The following is a 24,273-nucleotide window of genomic DNA, read 5'->3' on the forward strand; positions in this document are numbered from 1 at the left end:
TAGGTTACGTCGTGACAGTTGTTTCACGAATAACCAAAGCGAATGTATGAGCTCATGACATCATTAAACCTTTCTGCTGTAGCCAAAGACAACAAACTAACCACTGTGTCCACATGACTGCCCCTTTATCTTCATCATCTGTTACTGTGATGGTGATGATGATGATGATGGTGATGGTGATGATGATGATGTCATTTAGCATCTCATTACTGTGTGTGACTGCTTCTATCTCTTTCAGTTACACACACACACACACACACACACACACACACACACACACACACACACACACAGACACACGTAACCTCCAACACTGTCTGTGTGTCACTTTGACAACCACAGATGAAACTTTGAGCAAATCAGAAAATGTATTGCTTACGTCTGTAGCCAAGTACAAGCTTTGGACATCACACACGCTTTCAAACCCATCAGTGGTAATAGTGGCACCCTGGAGGACATTCTAGAACATTCTAGAGGTGTTCCTCACTTCCAGGTTTCCAGCCAGACGCTCAGGTTTAGCCAAGTGTTTGCGAGCGCGCATCCAACAACACTGATCACTTTCACATGTGAGCCGTGGCGCCGGTCCAGACGTTTCCATGTGATTGGTGGGACGCGTCCTCAGCTACACCCACTCCTCGTCCACTGCTCCTCGTTTTCCCATCTCTCCGTGGAGATGTGTGATTAAAAAAACAGGGCATTTCGCAAGAATCCTTTTTTAAAAGCAAGGGACGCATTCATTACTTCGCCTTGTTTCTTAGGGAACAGAGTAGCATCCAAACAAACGGTTTTATCAGACAGTAGGTGCTTTAGCATTAGTGACATTTAAAGCACAAGCAATGGACAGACTCAATCATTTGCCATGACTTCTATATAACTTCGCTTTACCAAAGTAAACAGCGTTCTCACTATAAAGTTGCAGATTTGCTCCTTTATCCAAGCAGTTAAGTTCAACACATTGCAAGAAAAGGAAAATAATGTGAGACGGACTGTGCAAACGTTCGTAGCGTCTTTGTCTCTGCCCTTTTCACTCTCTCCCCATTAGAAGAATGTAATCACTTGTGCCAGAGCTCCCATACACACACACACACACACACACACACACACACACACACACACACACACACACACAAACACACACACACACACACACGGATTCTTTCCACTCCTTCCAAATGTCAAACTGATTCGATGCTGTTTTTTTGTATTTATTTTATCACGTACCTGTCACATCCTTTCCAGTTCAAGGTGAAACGAAGCTGTTGCCAGCGCTCGTACAGCTTTTTTTTTTGTTATTATTCAGCTGTATTCCGTGCTTACATCAAATGCTTCATGACTCCACGAGCAAGCCAAATTATGGCCCAGATCAAGTACTGTAAAATATCCAAATACAGCAGGGTAAAAATGGAACCGTCATGATATGTGTTTACACAGGACAGCGGGCGGTTGCCAGAGCACTAGAGACCTAAAAACCCACTCGGCCTCCGCTGCACTGCGTGTTCCACAGCCAGTCAAGAGCCGGCGTAAGCCCAGAGCTGTTATTTTAAACTGTACATCATCGGGTTGTGTTCGCTTCAATGGGAAAGCCCCGTTTATCTGTCTCTCCTCCTCCTCCTGGAGCTGCAGCATATTGAAACACTTAGGACTGGGCACAGGTTCCTCCTGGATGCCTGTGTGTTTATATGCGCCCGTGTGCAAAAAGAAGCCGTGTTTTTCCAATCTAAATATTTAGCGTTGGCTCGCCACATCTTTGCAGCGTTTCCCAGATATGAGCTCCTTTTCTTTTTCCCCCAGACTATTGATCCTTTCATACAGTTTATGCCGGGGAAACATACAGTACAGTAGGTTCGCAGTTTCTGTGCGCGTCCGCTGCCTCACACAACAGAGATGGAAACCTGTCTGCTGTTAATGGTTAACGATGCCCAGTAATGATTTTGGTGTATTGTGCTCGTGTTTTTTGGTTGTGTGTTCAAAGAAAATGAACAACATGCAAATGTTTCATCCAGGACCCAATTTCTATGCACACTCCGTCCATGTGCGGCTCAGTTAACTGTGGTCAAAAAGTACTGGCTGCGTGTTGGAAGTTCCTTATTAACATATTTCCCCGTGGTAATTGTGAAAGGTGTCCTTCTGTTCTCCAGTGAACTTAATAGCACACTCATCTTAATGGTTTGTGCCCCACGTGACTCGTGCAGTCTTTTTATCGTCTCGGTTGTTGTCACTCAGCCTGACGCTGACTGCGGGGCTGTAATTACGATCACGCACCTCGTGGCGCTTTGTTGCCGACGCGCTAATGAGCGATTTGTCTTCGGCTGCCACACTTAAACTTCTATCATGGATGTCTTTTTCGCACCACGCTCGTGTTCTTAGTCCTTAAGCACCAGTGTGTTTTTACTGGAAACGTGCCCCCCTGGTCCAGACAGTGCAGCAGAGGCCCAGATACGAGCGGCAGTTCGTAGTACAATAAGCTAATTAGGCATTTTGGGCCAGAGAAGAGTTTCCTGCTGTAAAGAGCTCGTTTTCCCACCCACTCATCTACAGAAGAGGGAGTCATAATTAGCCTAGCGTTAGTCAAGCTACATGAAACAAATCAAACCTGTGCTTTGGGGTTTTTTAAGCACAGCCGTCTGATTTGCCATTCAGATCGCTACCATGATTTTCCTCCCAAATCCCCTCATGTTTTCCATCATGACTTCTGGTGCGATGGCATATTTAACAGCTCTGTTCTTGATGGGGCAATATTTAAAATCACTTTGGCTTATTATTACTTTTCAGGCTTTTAGAGAGGTCTACCATCATGTTTTCGTTAGTTTCCTGTCGCATCACTACTGTAGTTTAAAGACAATTTTGTCATATACTGTAGGTCATGTGTTGAAAACATAATATACAAATGGCAGAAATAAACCTAGACTGTTAACAAAGCGTTCTTTTTCTTTATCTGTCTCCAATGTTTTTAGGAATAATGTGCTTTCTAATAGTATAGCCAATACTTAAAGTGAACAGGTACCTATGGCTAATGGATTATCCACAGCTAAAGGTTATTAAGGCTATTAGAGCTTCTCCATTATACCTACACACAGAGTATCATTAAGTTAGTCAGTCAATCACATAGTCATTAAATAAAGGAACCCCTGCGCACACACACAAGCACCATGTCACCAGTAATTTGACTAGTGACATCCTTTCTCTTTATAGGACACGCACACACACGCGCGCACACACCCACACGCACACAAGCATGCACACATACTGTGTCAGTAGTCATTATTTAGGCTGACAGAGGTGGATTTATACCCAGAGCTCTTTCCATAATTGAACAGTTTGCGTCTTTCTGTTGCTGCCTAGTCCTGCTCACTCAGCAGCTCTACAATGAGCCCTGGGGCCTGTGACAGTGTGTGTGTGTGTGTGTATTCACTGTTCACAGTAGCCCATCTGCAGAATTCGGGAGGTAAAGACTCACACAAGTGTGCAAACTGTAAACAAATGCATAAAATATTTCGTCTCAGTGTAATACAGTTCCACCGGCGGGAAATGAGTTGCCTGAAAAGGCTAATTAAAATGCACAAGGACTTTTGTTTACTAGCTTCAATAACAAATATATAATGATTATGCAGTGATTTACTTCGGTTATTAGATTATGTACTGACCTTTACAGTTGCTAACAGAAGTGATCCTCATGAAGGGTGAGGTGAGGATGACGATGGAGTGTGAGAGGGGAAGACACACGGGAGGGCAACGTTAAACTAAGTGGAGAAGAGCTGGAGACGGACGTGGGAGGTTGACGGGAGCTGTGTGTGGTCACTAATTAGGAAAATGGTGGTGAGAGGTGCAAAGGGCTGCGGTCCCTTCTCCGTGTCTCTCCAGCACCGTCGCTCGCTGTCATGCCCCCCTCCTCTCCATATGGGGGCTAATTACAGTGGTAAAGGGCACCAAATTAAAACAGCTTAATGTCAGCAGCTGGGAGCTACTTATCCAATGTTAATATCCAATTCTTTGTGTGTTTGTGTGTGTGTGTGTGTGTGTGTGTGTGCAGATATGAGGACACGCTTATGTAACTATTCTGCATACTTTCAACTGTGTAAACAATCCAATACACCAACGCGCACAAACAATACATATTGGAAGATTAGATTAAGTCAAAGCTATTTACAAAGAATGGCAAAGGTTAGGAGTTCACTCCATACAAAACACACTGATCTCCGTGTGAGTCTGTGTGAACATCCAGAGCAATCGAACACGCAGTAAATCAACAGTGGTCTCAGGTTCACTGAATCGGGCTGGAACTGACATAAATACCAGCACGGCGAGTTAGAAGCACTAGAGGGCTGACAGGAAAACGAGAGATCATAAGAAGAAAGAGCAACAGAAGGGAAAAAAAACAGTCTAAAAGAAAGAAAGGCAGAGAACAGAAGAGAATGAGGGGAAATCAAAATATCCCTGAGGGACAGATGACAGAGGAGAGCAGCAGGAAGAGTTATGGAGGAGAAAATTGTGGTTGCGGTAAAACAGAAACAACACTAGATAGGGTTTCACAGCTGAGGGTGTGTGTGTGTGTGTGTGTGTGTGTGTGTGTGTGTGTGTGTGTGTGTGTGTGTGTGTGTGTGTGTGTGTGTGTGTGTGTGTGTGTGTGTGTGTGTGTGTGTGTGTGTGTGTGTGCCGGTGGTGTTGCAAAGCAGAACTGAATCTGCTCGGATCTGTTGTGACAAATGGCACGGAGAGAAAAGAGGGACAGATGAAGTGTGCGGCGCAGAGGGGTGAACGAGGGAGGGACGAAGGGGAGGAGGCTGCGTATCTGAAAGACCTAGGATAATTTGGTGAGAGAGAGAGAGGGAGAGAGAGCTGTTAAAGCATTCAGGGTCTTAACTAACTGTAGAAAACTGCTTATTAAGACCAGAAGGTCTTAGAGGTTACACAGACATACTTCACCATTGACGTGTGTGTGTGTGTGTGTGTGTGTGTGTGTGTGTGTGTGTGTGTGTGTGTGTGTGTGTGTGTGTGTGTGTGTGTGTGTGTGTGTGTGTGTGTGTGTCTCTGTTTGATCTATCATACACTGGTCTCACACTGCTGCGAGCCAAGGTCAGTGTGAGTGCAGCATCCATCATCATACGTGCGTATGCGTACGTGTGCCAAGCTGCAGCGGGCAACGCGAGCGGCCTGAATGACCGCCAAGCTTCTCCGCTCAGACGAGATTCAGCTGTTTCAGCTGGTTATGTCACAATATAACTGTAAAAGTCAGTTAAATGAAAATGAGTGCTGACGTCACGTCCCGGTGTTTGAATCTGACCCTCTGCTTTGTCCACCTTTCGACAGAGACCTCCACCATAGCTGACACGGTGACGCCCACGCTGCCCAGAGTAGAGCAGACCACCGCTGCACTGAGACCCGGTAAGCGCACGGCTCCCATTCGCACACACACACACACTCAGGGTCTCTCAGGAGGCTGTGTAGCAGTGAAGAAGACCTTGAACCCCTTAAACGCAGACACACATTCTGAACGGGTTGAACCTCTATATTTATTTTTTTTATTATATCTACTTTCACAATATTCTTGTATCCTCTCTCCCCATAATCTTTCTCTTTTTATTACTTGGATTCACTGTGATTTGTTGAGATGTCATATTACATGATCACTATTTCCAAAACATCCAAACACAATGACGAGCTCTATTGAGGCGCTCCCAAATTAAAGAGGAACCTCATAAAATCTCATAAAAGGATAATAATAAACCAAGGGGGGGGGGGGGTTAAGTTTGACATGTTGGTTAAATCACGTTAAATGTGCTATAAACCCCATAATCAGTTGCGTTTCTTGTCTGATTGTGCGTTTGTCTTCTCAGCCACCACGCCGTCCCTGTCCGCCGTGTGTGACTTCGAGCAGAGCCTGTGCGGCTGGTCGGCCGATCCCCAGTCGGGCGTGAGCTGGTCCCTGCACGCGGCCAGTTCGGCCGGACAGGGGGCGCGACAGGACCTGGTGCTGGGATCAGACAGTGAGTGCTCACACCAGCAGCACGCACACACTGGGACTGGAGCGTCCCAGCGCTCACGGGTCAAAGCCCTGTTTGGAGCGTTCTTCACATTTTTCACACTGTCTAAAAACGTTGATATTTGACCTTCCTCAGCGCAACGTCGTCTCAGACTAATTAAGAGCAAAGCACTTGTCCTCTGGTGGAATATTACACATCCCAGTGCTGGGAGGAACCACTGCCAGTGAGAGTGATGCAAGGGTTTCACTCCTATCTGCTAAAAGCTTGTACAACAACTTAATTGGAGATTTCTTTTTTCAGCTTCACTGTCTCTAACCTAGTTGTTACTTTACTATCTTCCTTCTGTTTGTCTTCTGAGCATCAAACTCTTTTCATACTTCTTGTTGCCTTCACATGCATTTTCATACTTTAACAATCATCATCAGCTTTATCTGCATTCACCTTGGCCACTCCACATCTGTCCATCTTTAATAAAACAGAGGGAGGATGACCACGACTGTTGAATCCATTACACATTACACACACACACACACACACACACACACACGCTACAGTACTTCAAATCCTCTCATACATTCACAGACCTTCCATACTGTACTGTACTTGCACACCCTAGAGGCACACACACACACACACACACACACACACACACACACACACACACACACACACACACACACACACACACACATTTCCAAGAGCAGTCAGGTACTGTAAGTCAGATGATGGCTTTGACATAAGTGCTGCCTTAGCTCTTCATCTCTCCTTGAGGTTTCACACTCGCACATACACACTATTCAAGGTGGGACTCTGTGCACATTAACTACTCAGTTTGTGCCCACACACACACACACACACACACACACACAGCCTTGCCACTGAGCGAGGCTTTTTCTCTGTCTGTTAAAACCATCCAGGTTCTGGTTGACTGAGCAGCTCTTTCAACAACAGACAGGGCCGTGCCATAAGCGCTAGATCACTCTGCTGTGTGTGTGTGTGTGGTGTGTGTGTGTGGTGTGTGTGGTGTGTGTGTGTGTGTGTGTGTGTGTGTGTGTGTGTGTGTGTGTGTGTGTGTGTGTGTGTGTGTGTGTGTGTGTGTGTGTGTGTGTGTGTGTGTGTGTGTGTGTGCCTGCAAGTGTCTTTCACTGTATAATTGACTTAGCAGAATCCCTGTTTCTGTGTTCGACAGCGACATGACATTAAGTCTTGTTCTACAGCAACATTAGTGTGGCACCCTGTCTGGAAGCTGTCTCCAAATGCAAATCAAATCCCCAGCACCTCTTGCTGAAAGAACCTTTTAGGATTTTAAAGGAGAAAATCGGACCCAAACTGAGTTCCTAACATATTCTTTTGATCTCCGATAGGGGGAGATTAAAATTCTTTGCCCCGTGGAGATTTGTACTGAGAGAAATTCTGAACGTGAGTGGTTGTCGGAATTAGATTTCGTTGCTGATCAGGAAGGGAAGGAAACATCATTTTTTAATATCGACTGATTTCCTTCTTAAATGTCTCCATCAGAGCCATAGGATGTGGTTTCGTTTTTTCTGTGTCCCACGGTCTCTTATCATACGTGACTCAAAGCATTTGGATTATCTGTTTCCATATCAGAACATTCAATTGTAAAAGGGTGTTTGAACAATTCCCCACAGTCCCTCTAATGCAAAAACAAGGTCCAGGCTGCAGATCAATGTCGCCTGATAGTAAATATGTGACTTTATCATCTTATATATATTTAAATACTATACATATATGCAACTTGTATACACAGGAAAACAATTCCTAGTAAGTGAGGGCAGTCCAGTTGCTATTACTGACACATCTATACACACACACACACACACACACACACACACACACACACACACACACACACAGTGACTGACAGATGAACTCATAAACAAATGCACGCATATAAACATAAACAAGGATACCTACGAAGGAAGCGGCGCGCGTCCAAACAGACACCAGCGTACGGGACGTGCACACGCTTCCCTCCCTCAGAGCCAATTCTGCATCCCAGCCTTTCCCTCCCATGGAGAGTTGTTAATTAATTCCCTCCCTTTGTACGTTCGCCAAGATCAAACGCGAAGAGGCATAAAAACACGGCAACTTTCTCTAACTGTACTTAATGAGCAACAGTAATTTGGGTCCCTGTTTCCATTGCCTCCGAGCGAAGACGCAGAGTTACCTCAACCTAAATCCATTATTCATTAGCTGTGATGTGCTGCAAAGTCTATTGGACAGACAGACAGACAGACAGACAGACAGACAGACAGACAGACAGACAGACAGACAGACAGACAGACAGTACATCGTCACCAGAGCTTTGACTCTCCAGCCATAATAAACAAAGCAGCCAAACACAGCAGCGCACTAATGATTCCAGTCCTGTTTGGGCGGTGAAACACACCTCAGCACTGCTTCTCTTTGTCTCCCTCTCATCTCTACCATGTTTGTTCAGTCTTTGCCTCACTCAGCCCTCCTCTCCCTTTTACCTCCTTTGCTCTCTGTCAATCTCCCTTTCCAGTCTTTGAGCTGAGAGCGGCTGGATGAAAAATTTATAGCACGGAAGGGAAGCATGTACACACACTCACACACTCGCACGCACAAACACACACACACACACCCATTGTTAATGTATGGATCACGCTGAGTAGGTAGAAAAATGTCAGCATTCAGAAAGATTAAGGCTGTAAAGCAGAGTTGAGTGTGTGTGTGTGTGTACACAGTCATTTGTCTCATTTCTCATCACTGCGGTGGTAATGGCTCAACCTCATGCTGCTACTTCACACCATCACACCGTGCACACTCTCCCACTCCAACCAGTCTGACATAGACGTCCGTGCTTCCTGTAGGTCTGTCAGGGAACTACCTCCACGTGGATGCGGGCGGCCACACCCAGCGCAAGCGCGCCCGCCTCCTGAGCCCCGAGGTGGGACCGGAGCAAGGCCCGCTGTGCCTCGTCTTCTACTACCAGATTCAGGGGGAGGCGCTGGGCAGCCTGCGAGTCCTGCTGAGGGACTACGAACAGGAGGAGACGCTGCTGTGGGCGCTGAAGGGAGACCAGGGGCCCCACTGGAGGGAGGGCCGCACCATACTGCCACAGAGCCCCAAGGAGTACCAGGCAAGTGTGCTGCCGTGCGGCGGCTACCGCACATGTGCATGTGCGGTTACACTGACACAGTGTTTCTGTTCTTCTCACACCCAGGTCGTGTTTGAAGGGTTTTTTGAGCACCCGACCAGGGGCCACGTCAGAATAGACAACATCCACATGAGCAGCAGCCTGCAGCTGGAGCAGTGCACGCGTAAGTCCCACCGGCTGTGCGTTCATGAACGTGGCATTGTCTCACTCCTTCACAGATCAATGTTTATGCTGAGCTTCCACCGGGGACCAGATGTGAGAAAAGGAGCAAGAGAGACTTCATTATAACGTTATTTGTCATTATTCAATGACAAATATTTAACAGTTAACAAGAGAAAATTAGATTTAAAAATGTCTGTTATCTGACATTAAATTAACCAAAGAAATAAAACAAATGACCACTTTGTAGCAATGTTGATGTCATCTGTAAATTTGAAGCACCGGCACGGGGTCATAAAAGCTTGCAAACAGTGAAGTGTCTGTCTCACCACAGAGCACACATATGATAATGACCATTGGGATTGACCCGGTCTAAGAGGCAGTCTGAAAAACTCACACGCCACCTCACTCAGCGAGAGAGGAGGAAAAAAAACACTTGTAATGTTTACGCACACACTCCAAAAAAAGAAAGTAGGCCACAAATGGCCTTTGGGCTCGGATTCTAATCTATCTTTCATTATATCTGCCTCTTTGTGTCCTTCAGTGTGTTGCTCGACCACCCAACCCTCCAAAGCGTTGCTTGATTCCTTGCATTTCTTTTTGCTGTTTCGATTTCATTTTCTCCCACTTCTGTTTGAAAAAGGTCTTTGATTCCTTGAACCCCTCCATAATTTACTTTTCATAGTTTTTATAGTTACTTTCACTCGCTCCATCTTTATTCTTGTCACTGATATCCTCATTCCCCCATCTTCCTTCGGCCTCCAGCTTTCATAACATGTGCGACACCCTCCAGCAAATAATAAACAGCAGTGATTTCCCTCCCTGTTCCCACGACCCTTTAACTTACCTCCAGCCTTCCTTTCTACTTGTCTATTTTCCTTCCTTCACCCTGCTTCGTGCTGTCTTCCTTCCATCTTCTTTTGCATCACGTACACATCTCACATCAGGAAAAGAGGAAACAGGAGACAATATTAAACAAATAATGAATGGAGATGCTTCCTCTCGCCTTCCATTATATCTCCCAGTGCTGCTGATCATAATCAAGTTTCTCAAAAAGACGTAAAGTGCAGTTGTGCACTGCATAAAAAAGCATATATAGTGAGTATAATGTACCATTAAATGATGCTACAGAACCAACTGAATAATGGCTACAGTGGAATTTAATGATAAAAAAACAAGTCTGGAGAGTTCATTCATATTCATATTCATATGAGATCCTTCCTGTTTAGCAGCAGCCAATCAGTGGTTGTCGCTGTAGAATGTGGGTTTATGTCAGAGTAAGTGAATACACAAACTATGAGTCATGTAAACTCGTCAAATTAGATCTGGTTTAATGTTCAGTTCTACTTCTCAAACATGAACATTTGCATTTCACCCTGACGTGAAGCTGCAGCTCAGCCATTATTGTCTACTGAACACCACGAGTAACGGTTCTTTTCTCCTTTGCAGAGCCTTTACCCGCCTTAACTCCTGGGATAATCAGTAAGTGCTTCCTCTTGTACCTCTGTGTTACCTTTGCAAAATGTCTGTGCTTCCTGCTCGCTGCTCTAAGCTCAGCTCGCAGCACTGCACTGGTCCCCAGTGACTGACAAATCCTCACGACGCGCTGCAACAAATCCAACTCGTTGTATTGGTATCAGTATACAGTAGGTTTGGTCTGTTGACCTTTCTGTGCCCGATCATGATGGAGGCAACTGTGCATTGTTCCAGCATGACCCCCTGCATGCTGGGCCGCCCCCTTCGGTCGTGTACTTGGATCTTGTGCTTAAGAACTAGAAACAAACTGCAGTCAGAGAATAAGAACAGGCTGACATGATTCAGGTCATTAACACGTGCACCCTGCTTTGAGTGTATAGTTTAAGGGGGCTCTCGAGGCATTGTATGGAAAGTTGTAAACTTGTGAAGTGAATCAGGTATCGAGTTTTTTTTTGCCCGCAGTGGAACTCACTTGCTCCGTATCCATTGCTCCATCCTGATTTGTTGCGGACACGTCCCCGTCTGTATTCAGGCCTCTCATCCTCTCCGTACTTCTTCTCCATCTCTAACTTTCCTCACCGCTTCTCAATTTGCATCCGTTTTTATCCTGCTTTGTTTTTAGCTTTCCCTTTCATTTTTCCATCGCTGTGCCCAGAAAGCTGAACGAAAAGCTGATCACCGACCAGCTTCCTTTTTCTGTTTTGCCATTATATTCTTGTTTTTCTCTCTCGTACTGAAATAGGCCAGTCTGAAAGCAGATAAAAAGGGGCTTAGACAGCTTATGCTACTGGATCTCCTGTTTTTCAGAGCCTGGGTCAGGACCTGAAACTCAGGCTGCTTTTATTTAGCGATGCACAAAATATACAAGCTATGTTTTTAGAAGCATAGGCCCGACATTGACATTGAAGTCTCTCTCGTGTGTGATGCCAAGGTTAGTTTCAGGTGGTTTTTGATTTTATGTATATGTGTATAGCAACACGTTTGAGGCTAAAACCTTAACACACACTTAGCCAGTTACTTAAATTAAGTGTGGAGGTAGATTGTGAGACAATATCCTTAAAATAACCCCTCTCGTGTGTTTGAACCTGCGGTGTCTGCTTTCCACTGTGTGAATAGATCAAACACATTCCTTGGATGCTGTCGGAAACTTGAGTGTCCTTTGCTTTGTTCGCCGCGGTTCTATTCACTGAAATCAGCACAATTCTCTTGAGACCAATCCAAAGGAAACAGAAGTCTCCTGCCTCATGCAATTCACCGCAGGTACTTGATGTGGTATTTTAATATTTCGTAAACCTCTGGATCCGGACTCCCACCATAACAGCGTCGGCGATTTCACGAGAATGAGGCCGAGGGAGAAAGTTAAACTTGGTTCTTTAGGGACACCTGTTGAAAAATGAGCTGGGCTTGAACTGTGATTGTGGCTGAGCATGTGTAAAATACTGTAGTTATATTTTTTTATTATAATTTTTATTAAAACAATACTTATTAGTGTGTCTTGATTTGGAAAATGGAGGGAGAGGAAGCATTTTACGTCCAGAAAAGTTTATTTCAGGTAATCCACCAACAGCATTTCAACCCAATGTTGGGTGTTTTTCTACACACTCGTGCTCAACAGGCCCCTTTTCAGCGCGTCGTATCCCAAAAAGGGCCACGTACAGTAGCAGCGCGATGTTGTGCGTCTCTGGAAACCATTGGCGCTCTAATCCACTGGTGGGAAGGCGTCCGCGCAGGCTACTTAGAGCGCAGCTTTACAACCAAAGCCCTTAACGAGTGCGTCTGAACCTAACAAAAAAGGCCGAATTAAGCCCGCTGCTTTCCTTGAAGTTGCGTATCTCTCTCGGCACCGCCGTTGCTTCATCCGTTCTCTGGCCCTGGCTCCACCAGCGCTTCCTCTCGCGTCCTTTTCTCTCGCGCTCGCATTCGTTTTGCTCCCTCGCTTTTTCTTCCGCAACCTCTCCCTCGGCGGGTTTCTCTTTCAGCGACTTGACAGAGTGCTGAAGTTTCAGACAAACCCTTTAATGCAGGATTAAAGATATCATGGCAGGATTAGCTCCCTCCCTCCCTCTCACTTTCTACCACCCTCTGTACTTCTCTCCATTCTTTTCTCAAATAATGCCTCCTCTCTTAATCTTTCTCCAACCCTGTAATTTTCCCCTCTTTCCCACCTCACCCCTTCCTCTCCCCACTCGGCTCCATTCAGGCCCGATCGTGCCCTGATAAGCACAGCTGTGCCCTCGACCAACTACAGCCACTTAACACTCCCTCTGCTTTGTCACAATCAGCCAGTCGCTGCATAATAAAGGCTTTGCACTCTCTGATCCGGCGTCAGCGCATGGCATGAGCCTTTTGTCAGTGTGCTGCTGACGCTTGTGAAGTCTGCATCCCAAATTCTGGCCTGAAATCGGCGTAATTAAGATTTGTGCATCAGCATCTTTTATGAGCAATGTGTATTTGATAGGAGGGCTCAGTCTGGCGTCTGACAGTTGATTGATGATTTTGCCTGCTGTTGATTTTATACATCCTGCCTCACGCAAGGCACCCTCGTTTTACCGTTTCTCCTTCTGCAGTAACTGACCATTCGCTAAGTCCCATTGAAGTATGGGGTCAGACAGGTTTATTGTCGCAAACTCCTGTTGGTCACATTTCAAATGCACAGTTTGAAATTCTAGACATGAGCCTAAGTTCAGTTACGCATCATGGCTTTAAATACTACAGTAGTTCTACTATAAGTACTCAATAGCTACAGATTATAAGCACAATTCGTGTGACAACCAAGGCTGTTTACTTTTAGTTGATAACTGCTGTCTGGGTAAGGGGCTTAGCGAACCATCAGTTCGATGGCCAACAGCTTTTCCAAAGCGCTCTGCATGTCTGCATCGCGTGTGCGTTGAGCCGAGCAGTAATGTGTCCTCCTGCCCTCCAGGGGGTGCCGTGTCTGGAAGGAAGCCCACAGTAGACACAGTGGTGGCAGAGCCCGTCCCTGCCTACTGGTACTATATGTTGGCGGGAGGCGGCGCCCTCTTGCTGCTGGCCATTGTGACAGTGGCGGTGGTACTGTGCTGCCACCGGTACCACTGGGCCACCAAGAAGACCAGCAGTGCCCACCACCACTCGGTGCTGTACCACAACAGTCAACACCCGAATCTGCAAGTCCACCAGAACTGCTACCAGAACCAAAACCTCAGCTATAATCTGATACACAGCCCCAATCAGAAGCACCTGTACCCAGGTGGCGGGACGAGCCTCGAACCCATGCTCACCGTCAAACTGGAGAAAGATGACAGCTTTGATTGTCAGTGTTGAACCAGCTGGACTGACACAGCTCCGTTACAATGATCTGCGCTGAGGAGATGCTGAACCTCTGGTTGCTTCTGATTGATCTGAGTGGCCAGGGTGGACTTTTTCTAACCTTCCTTGTTGGCTGGAACTGGTGAAAGTACATCTACGGCTAATGGTTACTAGCCTCCTTCACTGGGAAAGCAGAAGGGGGAAGTCTGACAGCTGAACAGAATGTTACAGTGGAGTTGCTTTATGGTTTTTGGAAAAGGGGATGTTGAATTTTCCATCTGCGTCAAAACCTAAAATAAGATTATTATGACGTGACTGACAACAAAGTCACAGATATACTGAGAAATTGACTGTGGACGTGACATATGTACGTTGTATAGTCTGCCCTGCACTGATCTGCAGCCTGGACACTGCCTGCCTCCAAATGCCCTGTCTGACAGTGAAGGGATTTACACACAGATCGAGGGGAAACACACTGTGACTGTGCGCTGCATAGAGAGAGACAGAGAGAGAGAGAGAGAGAGAGAGAGAGAGGAAGTTATTTGTTTGGGCCTGAATGAAGCTGCAGTGTGTTTGTCCACCAGCCTTTGAGTGACACACACAGATTAGGAACGCAGAAGCAGAGGTGAGGGGAGAATTAGTGCTGCCCATTCAGCCCACGGCTGATAGACAGCTGCACACGTGGGCCGTGTAGCCTCTAGAATCAAACTTGTGCTTTTCCTCAGTCCAGTGACCTACATGTCACGCATACCTGCTGCACACACACACACACACACACACACACACACACACACACACACACACACACACACACACACGCATGCACACACACACACGCACAATTATACACACTCCCACACACATGCACGGACACTTCAAGACTTTCAAAGCCTCATATAGTTTTGGTTACTTACCTAAATATACTATATACTGCTGGGTTGTTTCCATGCGCTTCAAGAGGTTAAATAAGAGTACGGACTCTATAGTTTGCTGCCTGTGTCTGTTAATGTTCAAATGAAACATCTTTCATTTTCCTGCATACAGGGCTGGGTGAATGTAACCAATTAAAAACCCATAATTGTATGTATTATGAATGTGAATGAGCACAGGTGTGTGTTATTGAGGATTACGTTCAAAAACCCACTGGCCTGAATGACGTGAGACCAAACGTCACGGAGCGAGTCTTACTTTGTTATTTCATTCACTGATGTGTTTGTGTGCAGCGCTGCTTTTTTGATGACCTGTTTAAATGTGTACATACTGTATCGAGTTTTAAGTGAAGCGCATTCTGATGAGTTGCGCTACACTTTATTTTGAAATCTTGAGAGCTCTTCATTTATTGTTCATTTGCTGGATGTTGATTTCTTAAATTTGACTGTGAAGAGTTTAGCCGATGTTTTGATTATGAATTAATTACCAGGTTTTTCCTTTGTTGTTCAATAGAACTACATGTGTTTCTTGTGTACAATAGTCATACAATGTTTATTTTTATACTTATTAACCATATTGATTGGAGATCTTAACTTTTGTTGAGTCATGTTGGAGTGAACAAGAAACGTGCATCTTTCAACTTAAGCATTTCATTTTATCTAAATTAGGACAAAAAGTGAAACAATCATGTGTTTGATTATTATGCTGTAAAACTGTAATTATTCACACACTGTACATGTGTACGTACCATTGACATAGTTACTTTTTCTTGTGCTCCCACTCATTCTGTTCATGTCCAAATCCTCCAGCTCCCTTTTCTTATATCAAAATCTGCCTGTTCCCCTCCTCAAACAGTAAATCCTCCCAGTAAAAACACAGGAGAGAAAATGGTGGAGGGCAAAATCTCTCAGAGGAGAAGGGCCCATTACACGAGCCCCTTTTCCCTCCTTAGAACGTGCCCAGGGATGGAGGGAGATGAAAGAAGTTAAAAAAAAAAACTCCTCTGGATTCTTTCTAAAGATAGATTTTTTTTTCTGAGAGGAAGGCTAAGAGGGAGGCAGGTTGGAGTTTGTATTGAAGGAGGGAGAGAATTGAAGGAGGAGGGCAGGTTGTTTCAAACACAACAGCAGATGAAAGAGGCCTTTTGGTGGAATAGACTGTGTGACGGAGATGCACTGCACACAAACCGGCGTTGGATGGAAAAAAGACACCCCGATTTCGAAGGCGCTATCACATTCAGGGCTTTAAATCATCTTCACGCCCCCCGTTTTGACTTGTTCTCACCATATTGCGACTCGTAAACTACGCTTTCTGCTTTAGTCAACAAGTATCATTTTGTGCATGCATATCCATTTTCCCGCCTCCCAGAGCCCCTCCTCCGTCCGCTCCAATCGACTCGTGAGTGATTTACACATCATACGACTCTGCGCTGTAACCTAATCAATGTGGGGCTGAAATTCTAATGGAGAAATGATGCACGGCTGTATTTATGTTGTGCTACCCTTGCATTTTTGTCTTTCTCTCTCTCTCTGTCAAACTTTTTGCAAGATTTGGAAAATGTGCTGGCATCTCTTCCTGCGGCACTTTCAAATCAGCCTCCCCTCACTTCCCTCTCTGTTCTCCATCACAGACTACTTTGAAGCCCTTTAATATTTCTAATTAGTTAATGGAGCTGATTGAATTCATAAAGCCCTGCAGTAAGCACTTTTAACCCTCAAGCCAACCCCCCCCCCCCCCCCCCCCCTTTCCATCTCTCCCTCTCATTCCTGGAGAAATATTATGAGTGAATGCGCTCTAACAGGTCCTCCGGCCCCCACTGGAACAGCATATGGTGCCAAAGAGCCGTCCATGCCTTGCCTGAATAAAAAAGCCCCCTTTTCTTAATTCTTCCCTTTACTAATTGGAGAGCGGAGATAAAATGGGGCTAGAGGGAGTTTTAATCTTCTTTCAGATCCGCGTGATGATTCTTTCCCGGATCCCAGCCCGAGGGCTTTAAGCCAGGATCATTAGGAAGTGCTCAGCAGTCGTCCAAAGAGTGTCCGAGCGGCTCTCGTGTTTTGTCAGGGCAGGATTTCTGTGCGGCGTCGTTTTCTGTCTCTCGGGTGATGATTTAATTTTTGGTCAAGTGAGAAACAAGAACTCAGAAGCAGAAAGCAAGTCTGATTAGAAGCCTTAACGTGCACTGCAGCTGATTTAAGTGTTACTGGGGTCAACTGTGTTCCGTGTTTTACTTATAACTAATGCCCGTTCAGTAACTGCATCTCCTTTGCACTGAACATAACATGGTCTTAATCTGCAGGCAGCTGAAGGCTAACACGCGTTGGCTACTTTTTGACCGCCTGCACCGTCCTTCCCTCCTTTTCTCTTATTTATTGCGTTTCATCCTCACGTTAGGGCTGAAGTCACAAGTAGATTAAAAAAATGCTTCGATTGTGCAATTCTTGAACGAATCAGTGACTTTGCTTGGATTTGTTCTTCATTCAATTCAGAATATTTTTTGTGTGAAAAGAAAAAACAATGCAGCTTGTAGTAAAACCGAGTTTGAAGTAGTGCAATACTTGTTAAACTCTCATTTGAGTATTTTTTTAGCAGAGATGCGATGTTATATGACATACAGTAGCTTCTCTTTACGCTGTCAGCGTCTCCCATGACATTCTGACACCAGTGCAGCCAGAAAAGGTTAAATCCTCTCACAGACCGGGCGATTGGACATTGTCACATTTTCTGCTCATGCTACAGCTACTGTAGCATAGCTATTACTTCTAATTTTGCACACTTTTCCCTTTTGTTTATTATCTGCTTTTGTTTTGAAGGTCAATTTCTGTTGATTTCATGGAAATGACTTGCAGTAAATGCATTTAAAGCTAAAGTTTGAGGCAGAGGAGTATTGGGACTTTGTAAAGGCTTTTGTAGAAATTATAATAGGGAGATGTCACATGTCTAAATTGTCTCAGATAAATGACTCTATCTAACTGAGGAAATGAGGCTCTATATCTTTTTTTCATATCTACTAAATTAGTTTTTCACCTCTTATCTCTTCAATATCTATTATGGTTTCACTTCATAATGTGTTTTTGGTTACTTTGCCCCAGCAATAAATTGTTATCAGCTGCCCAGATGTCACACTGCTCCTTTTTTTTCCTCCTGGGGCATGTAATATCAATTTCCTTGAATAAACCTGGATTGAAGAAGATTTGAGCTTCCAAGCCCTTCAAAGCCTTGCACTCTGGCTGGCCTCAGAAATATTAAGTGGTATTTTAGCTTGTTGAATTCCATGGTCTTGAAACAAAGAGAAATATATTGTGGGGAATGTGACGGTAATAAAGGTGATATTTTTCTATGAAGCCGTTTTGTGGGTCTATTCCTTCACAGTCCACTCCTCCCCTCTCCCGGCGCCTATCTCTCCATTCATTCTCTCCATTCATTCTCTCCATCTCTTGACTCCGTTTTAATTTCTAAGCCAATAAAAAACAGCTGATTCTTATCACGAAATGAAACTTTCTCGGCTTTGTGCAGGTAGTCCGGATAAAACGTTTAGCATGTTATTCGGCCTTGATCGTCTGAGCACAGAACAAAACGCTTGCTAGGAAATCTCCTAAGAAAGTTTAAACAGGAAAAGATCACTCACTCCTTAAGCTTTTGTGTACTTTGAGTTCCGTCTACAAATGGAGCCTGTGTGCTGACAACATAAGAGACGCAGCGATGTTATCACAAGATGAGTAGCTCCGGTGGAGATTAACGCCTGTATTCTTTCTTTCTCAGCAGACCCTAGGCCCATGGATTTTGGCAAGGATCCCATTTTCAACCACAAGACCCCGAACGGCGGAGGTGAGGTTCCTCCCACTCGTCACCCGCACCAGAGCGTTCTCCCCTTTAGGTCGAGGCATGCCCGCGGCGCTTCATTCTGCTTGTGATTCCACTGTTACAACGCCGCCGCTGAGCCGTGAGAGAGTGAGCGGAGGGTGTGTGTCTGTGCAGGCGCGTCGGGCTGCGTTTCCTCTCCTCCTCTTTCATGTTCGCTAGCAGACAAAGCGAGACCGACAGCCTCCTCCTGGGTACCGAGGAAAACATCTGTCTGGAACAAGCGCGATTTGCTTTCCAGGAACATGTGTGTGTGTGCGTGCGTGCGTGTGTGTGTGTGTGTGTGTGTGTGTGTGTGTGTGTGTGTGTGTGTGTGTGTGTGTGTGTGTGTGTGTGTGGTTACTATCCCTTGTTTTTCTCAGCCCTTTGACAGATACAACACACGCCCTCAGCCTCGTTCACTAACTAACTGTCTGTTTAGCGCTTTCCTGTGTCGGGGGTTCTTCTATAAAACGCTTCGTACACAGTACTTAACTTTGAATGGGCTTCTTCTCGTGCATATACTGTATTCATCAAGTGGATCACCACCGGTGATTATACTAAGTGGATGCACCCATTTCCACACTCACAGGACATCTTTTTCAAACTAATTCATTTTAATATGTTCGCTGATTTGAAGTTTTAGTTCTTGAGCTAATGAGCCAAAATGTGCTTCGTTCGACTCCGTCACACTTTATTTACTTTCCCTACACTGGCGCTTCTCACTCTATGTTCTTTCCTCGATAAGTTTAGAGTTTAATAGTTTCTCAATCATCCAAAACCTTTATTCCGTGGAGGTGAAAATGTGCTCTGTTTCGTCCTTTCTCCCCCAGACTTCTTCCCAGGGTGGCCGTCCTCCTTCTCCACCCCCTCGGCCGCTGACGTGGACCCCTCCTCCGTCACGCTGGTGTCGGAGAAGGACAACGCGTGGCTGTACACGCTGGACCCCATCCTGCTCACCATCATCGTGATGAGCTCGCTGGGCGTGCTGCTCGGCGCCGTGTGCGCCGGCCTGCTCCTCTACTGCACGTGCTCCTACAGCGGGCTCTCCTCGCGCTCCTCCACCACGCTGGAGAACTACAACTTCGAGCTGTACGACGGGATCAAGCATAAGGTGAAGATCAACCAGCAGAGGTGCTGCTCTGAGGCGTGAGGACGAGGCGGCGAAGGGAGAGGAAAAGCCCAGAGAACGGTGGGGGAGGTTCGCATTAACTCTCCAACAAAGACAACAGAAAAGAAACATTAAGTGTCCCCTACCTATTATCCTGCTACTCCCTTACTCTGATGTCTACGGGGGGAACTCAGTGTTTCCCCACCTACTCGTGTGCAAGTGGGAACCCTACATGCTATGAGGCCTAATCTATGGGGGACACCTGACGTTAGTCTCCCCTCCAGCACCATATCTCCTCCGCCTGCAGGAGAGAGCCTGCTTGATTCTTAAAGCCTGTGAATGAATGAAGGAATGAATAAATGAATATGAATGACAGATCTTCTATAGAATATTACCCACCAGCCACTGGAATGAGGTTGAGGACGAGACAAACCGCAGCACCTGTGACAATCTGGACGTTTGGACCACAAATGGCAGCACGGTCTGGGGTAAAAGCGTTGGTGACCAAGGATTTCACGGAAATCCACTCAAGGGCGATGTCAAAGTGTCCTCATTAGCTGGAAACGGAACGTGGACAATAGAGTCGGCATGTAGAATTGCAAAAGTCCCAGTTTCTGCCAGCTGGTGAAGACTTCAGCACCAGTGGACCGTTCGAAGTGGGGTTTTTTTATAAGTGAAATCGACACATATCAAGTGAATGCCTACCCCTCAAAAGAAGATATCAAACCACACACAACTCAAATGAAGCTAGATTTCTAAAGGCGAGGGAGAATGAGAGGATGAAAAAAAGGACTTTTTTTTTTGTGTTTCTCAAAAGCTTTAGATATGAGTTCTGTGAGTTTTTACAGCGTCCATTAGCTCGCTCGCTCCAAGGTCTGCCCTCGGTCTGCGCTTTGTGAAAACCAGTGGCATAGACGTGAGTTCTGTTTTAGACGTGTCTGTTTAAAAAAATAAACGCTAAAGAGAAGCCAGCTTCAGTTTGTAGCCGCCCTGTAGAGCTCTTACGCCATTTTTAGACTTTCTTTAGCGTTGTGTTGGACTCCATGGTCTTAATTGTTACTTCAGTCTTTTAATATTTTGGCACATTTTCCATTAAAGATTTATCCGCCTTTATGAAATGTAGAGAAAAGGTGAAGAAGGATGAAGGACAGAAAATCAGAGGTCTATCTAAATCTAACATGCTGTTATAAAATCGTGCTTTAGATTCAGTATTCTAGATTTTGTCTTTGGTATATATCTATATTTTTTTGCTTTTCAGACTGTATGATGGACAGACACTGTGTGAGCAAAATGAACGTAACTGTTTTACTGCAACCTATGGATTGCCAAAGAGCCGCGTATGTGCATGGGGGGTGGGGGTGGGGGGGTGGGGTTGTTCTAACAATTATTAAAAGAGGCTGGATGGACTGAGTGATAGCATCATCCCGCCTTTCCATCCACCGTGCTGAATGCCCCCCCCCCCTCCCCTGGATGAAGGACATTTATTAACAGGAAGAGAAAGAATGACTGAAATAAGGAGTAGAGAAATCGTACCGTCAACTTTCTTGGACACACAATCGAGCCTTAACCTAACTACAGTATACGCTGTATCGGAGGACAGCCATCGAGGAGGGCCAGTGCTGCTGAAAACTGATGAAGAGGACACACACACCCACACACACACATGCACATACACAGATAGTTTGAGAGAACGACAGAGAGAAAGGGAAAAAGAAGGCGGATGTGTTTACATGCTGAAATAAATAATATTTTGTTGAATTTCTTACATTATTGAAGAACTATTCATGTTACAGGAGCTACAAAAAGACACATTTATTTACCAGGAATATTTGGTTTCCTATTTAAATTAAAGGAGCACTGTTTATTTTCTTCGCCACTGGGGGCGCTGTTGAGTCATGCATTTATTATAGGGGCTGCTTTTTGTTTAGTTATGCTGCCAAGCGTGACAAAGACTACAACCCACTGCATCAAAGATGTTTAAAGTTAAGACAGGTTTTAAATGAATGAGAAAACATTTTTTGAGAGTTTTTGATTGCGAGTTTGCAGTTCTTTTATTAAACGTTAATGATCTGCAGCATTTTTTACATATCCCCTAAAATATCCACTTGGTCAGAATAAAACTAATGGTTTTGTTCTGGTCCTTTTGTACCAAATTGTACCAAGCTACTTCCATCATTATTGGAAGTAGTGCGATGGTAAAGCTGGCGCCACACACTAATTGGTTTTAGCAATATTTTACAGCCTTGTGTTGCAGGAAACTATTCAAATTTTTGGGGCGTGCGCACTGTTTTCAGGAACATTTGATTCAGTTGCCAAACATTCCATCAAAGTCTAATGAATGGGTCGAATGGAGGGGTTCATCTGAGCAGCTAAGTCCGACTAACAGCAGGTGTTTCTGTGCATCCAGTGAGCCACCGAGCCGACAGATGGGAAGAGCAGACAAACGCACAGACTGGAGTAAGATAAACAGAATGAAACGTGAAACGAGCTGTCAGGCTGAGATAGAAGCAGGGTGAAAGAGAGAGAGAGAGAGAGAGAGACGCGATCACAACAGCGAGGACGCAACGAGCAAAGAGGACAACGGAACAAACAGCGAGCAGGGAGGGAACGTCAGGGAGCGACTGAGGTCTTGATTTGTGCTGTTTGTTTTTCAGTCGGGTCAGGCTTGAAAAACCCTTGTGTTTTCTGGATCTGTGAGAGGTTCGGGGCCAAGTTGTTGTTTAACGGAGGTGGAAAAAAGAGCTTAACACTCACACTCGTTTTGCTTTGTGTTCTCTGTCTTTTGCGTTCATTTCTACTGAATGAATGTTATGCATACACGTACAAACGTGCTAACGTGGCCGGAGACGGAGCGATGGAGGGAGCGAACAATAGAAAAGGGGTGATGGACGGGCCTTTGTCCATCGCTCTGTGTTTTCATTTGACTGTGCCTTGGAGCTCTATCACTCTGTCTTTTCTCTGACTCTCCTCACTCTGACGTTGTGAGACGCACAACTGTATTGTAACATGCTTCATACAAACCCCCCCCCCTCCATCCCTGTATCTCTCTCTCTCTCACTTTCTCCCACTTTTTCTCTCTTTTGCTCTCTTTCGCTCTCTATCTCTCGCTTTTTTTACTCTTTCCCTCTGGAGGCCCAGAGGCCCACGTTGATGGATACACACAGACACACACACGCAAACACACACACTACATTTACACAACTACGGCACTGGCCAGATAACTCTTGTTTGTAGACTTTGTACAGACAATTTTCTTTTTGTAATGTTATTATTATTTAATAAAGGCTAAATAACAAGCCTGTGGTTGGTTGTGTTTCTATGTGTACAACTGGAGTCACTGTGACTACAACCTGCTACTATGAATCAGCCTATGAATTCTTTGTGCAGTAAATCATGTCTTCGTTGATAAGTAAAAAATTTTGGCAAAAAAAACTTACTACATGAAGAGAATGTGGAAACTATGGATACTTCGAAACCCAACATCTAAACTAAAGCTGAAACAACTAGTAACACAGTGCTCTAATATCTGCAAGAAAGACCTGATGTCACAACTAGAGATTGATGAGGTAACACAACATAAATGCTACGGCAAGCGGGAGCCGGGACGCCAGGTCAGAGCGATATCATCATCCTCCCCACAATCAGAGATTGGGTTTCAAGCCCCAATAATAACAGAGCCTAATGCAAGAGCAGCTGACCTAAGAATGAAAATCAGGGCTAAGACAGACACCTGGAAGCCCCGAAGCCGGTTACCAAGAAAAACTGAAATGAAAGTCTGCTAGAAGATCTCAGTACAGCACTACAAACGATGCCAACCATGACCATCACTAAGACCAATCAGCTGATATACAGCACAGCAACTGTGAGCCTTGGGGTACTTGGCTATAAGATCAACACAAGCCACAAGGTGCAGCATCCCCCGTGGAAACGGAGGTTGGAGGCTAAGATCAAGGCAACACGGAAAGAAGTTAGCCAATCATCAGAACTACAGGAAGGCATGAAAAGTACCACCTATCTAAGAAGTACAGCAACATGACCAACATGACAATACCTGAGGCCTTTGAGACTGCCAAGCAAAGACTCATAGCCCTGGCTACCCGGATGAAGAGATACGCCAGAGAAGTTGAAACCAGGAGAATAAACAGCAGCCTTCCTGAACAAGATGCAGTAACCATCACAATGGCAGATCCAGATCCAAGAGAAAGTCTCAGGTATGAAGAACTGGACCTGACATGATCCATGCCTCCTGGTTGAAGAAGCTAACCTCACTGCATGAGCACCTGGGGTCACAGATGAAAAAGCTACTAGAGGATGGAACTCATCCTGAATGGTTGACCGAAGGCCGA

At 45.2% G+C, this 24,273-nt stretch overlaps 1 protein-coding gene across 3 annotated transcripts in view; it reads left to right on the forward strand.

Moving 5' to 3' along the window:
• The window catches only part of LOC114846854 (neuropilin-2-like), a 65,946-nt gene extending 42,723 nt beyond the window's left edge, over positions 1 to 23,223 (forward strand). Inside the window, exons 12-18 of one of the 3 annotated variants that reach the window (XM_029136010.3) lie at positions 5,308 to 5,382; positions 5,835 to 5,984; positions 8,837 to 9,105; positions 9,190 to 9,286; positions 10,732 to 10,764; positions 18,742 to 18,804; positions 19,650 to 23,223. In XM_029136010.3, coding sequence (XP_028991843.1) covers positions 5,308 to 5,382; positions 5,835 to 5,984; positions 8,837 to 9,105; positions 9,190 to 9,286; positions 10,732 to 10,764; positions 18,742 to 18,804; positions 19,650 to 19,969 — 1,007 coding nt within the window. In that variant the 3' untranslated portion in view covers positions 19,970 to 23,223. Of the gene's footprint in view, positions 1 to 5,307; positions 5,383 to 5,834; positions 5,985 to 8,836; positions 9,106 to 9,189; positions 9,287 to 10,731; positions 10,765 to 13,681; positions 18,321 to 18,738; positions 18,805 to 19,649 lie in introns of those variants that run through there. The other 2 variants (XM_029136009.3, XM_029136011.3) reach the window with 2 other exon arrangements.
• Positions 23,224 to 24,273: the final 1,050 nt, after the last annotated feature.

Source organism: Betta splendens, chromosome 21 (assembly GCF_900634795.4).
Source record: "Betta splendens chromosome 21, fBetSpl5.4, whole genome shotgun sequence".
NCBI lineage: Eukaryota > Metazoa > Chordata > Actinopteri > Anabantiformes > Osphronemidae > Betta > Betta splendens.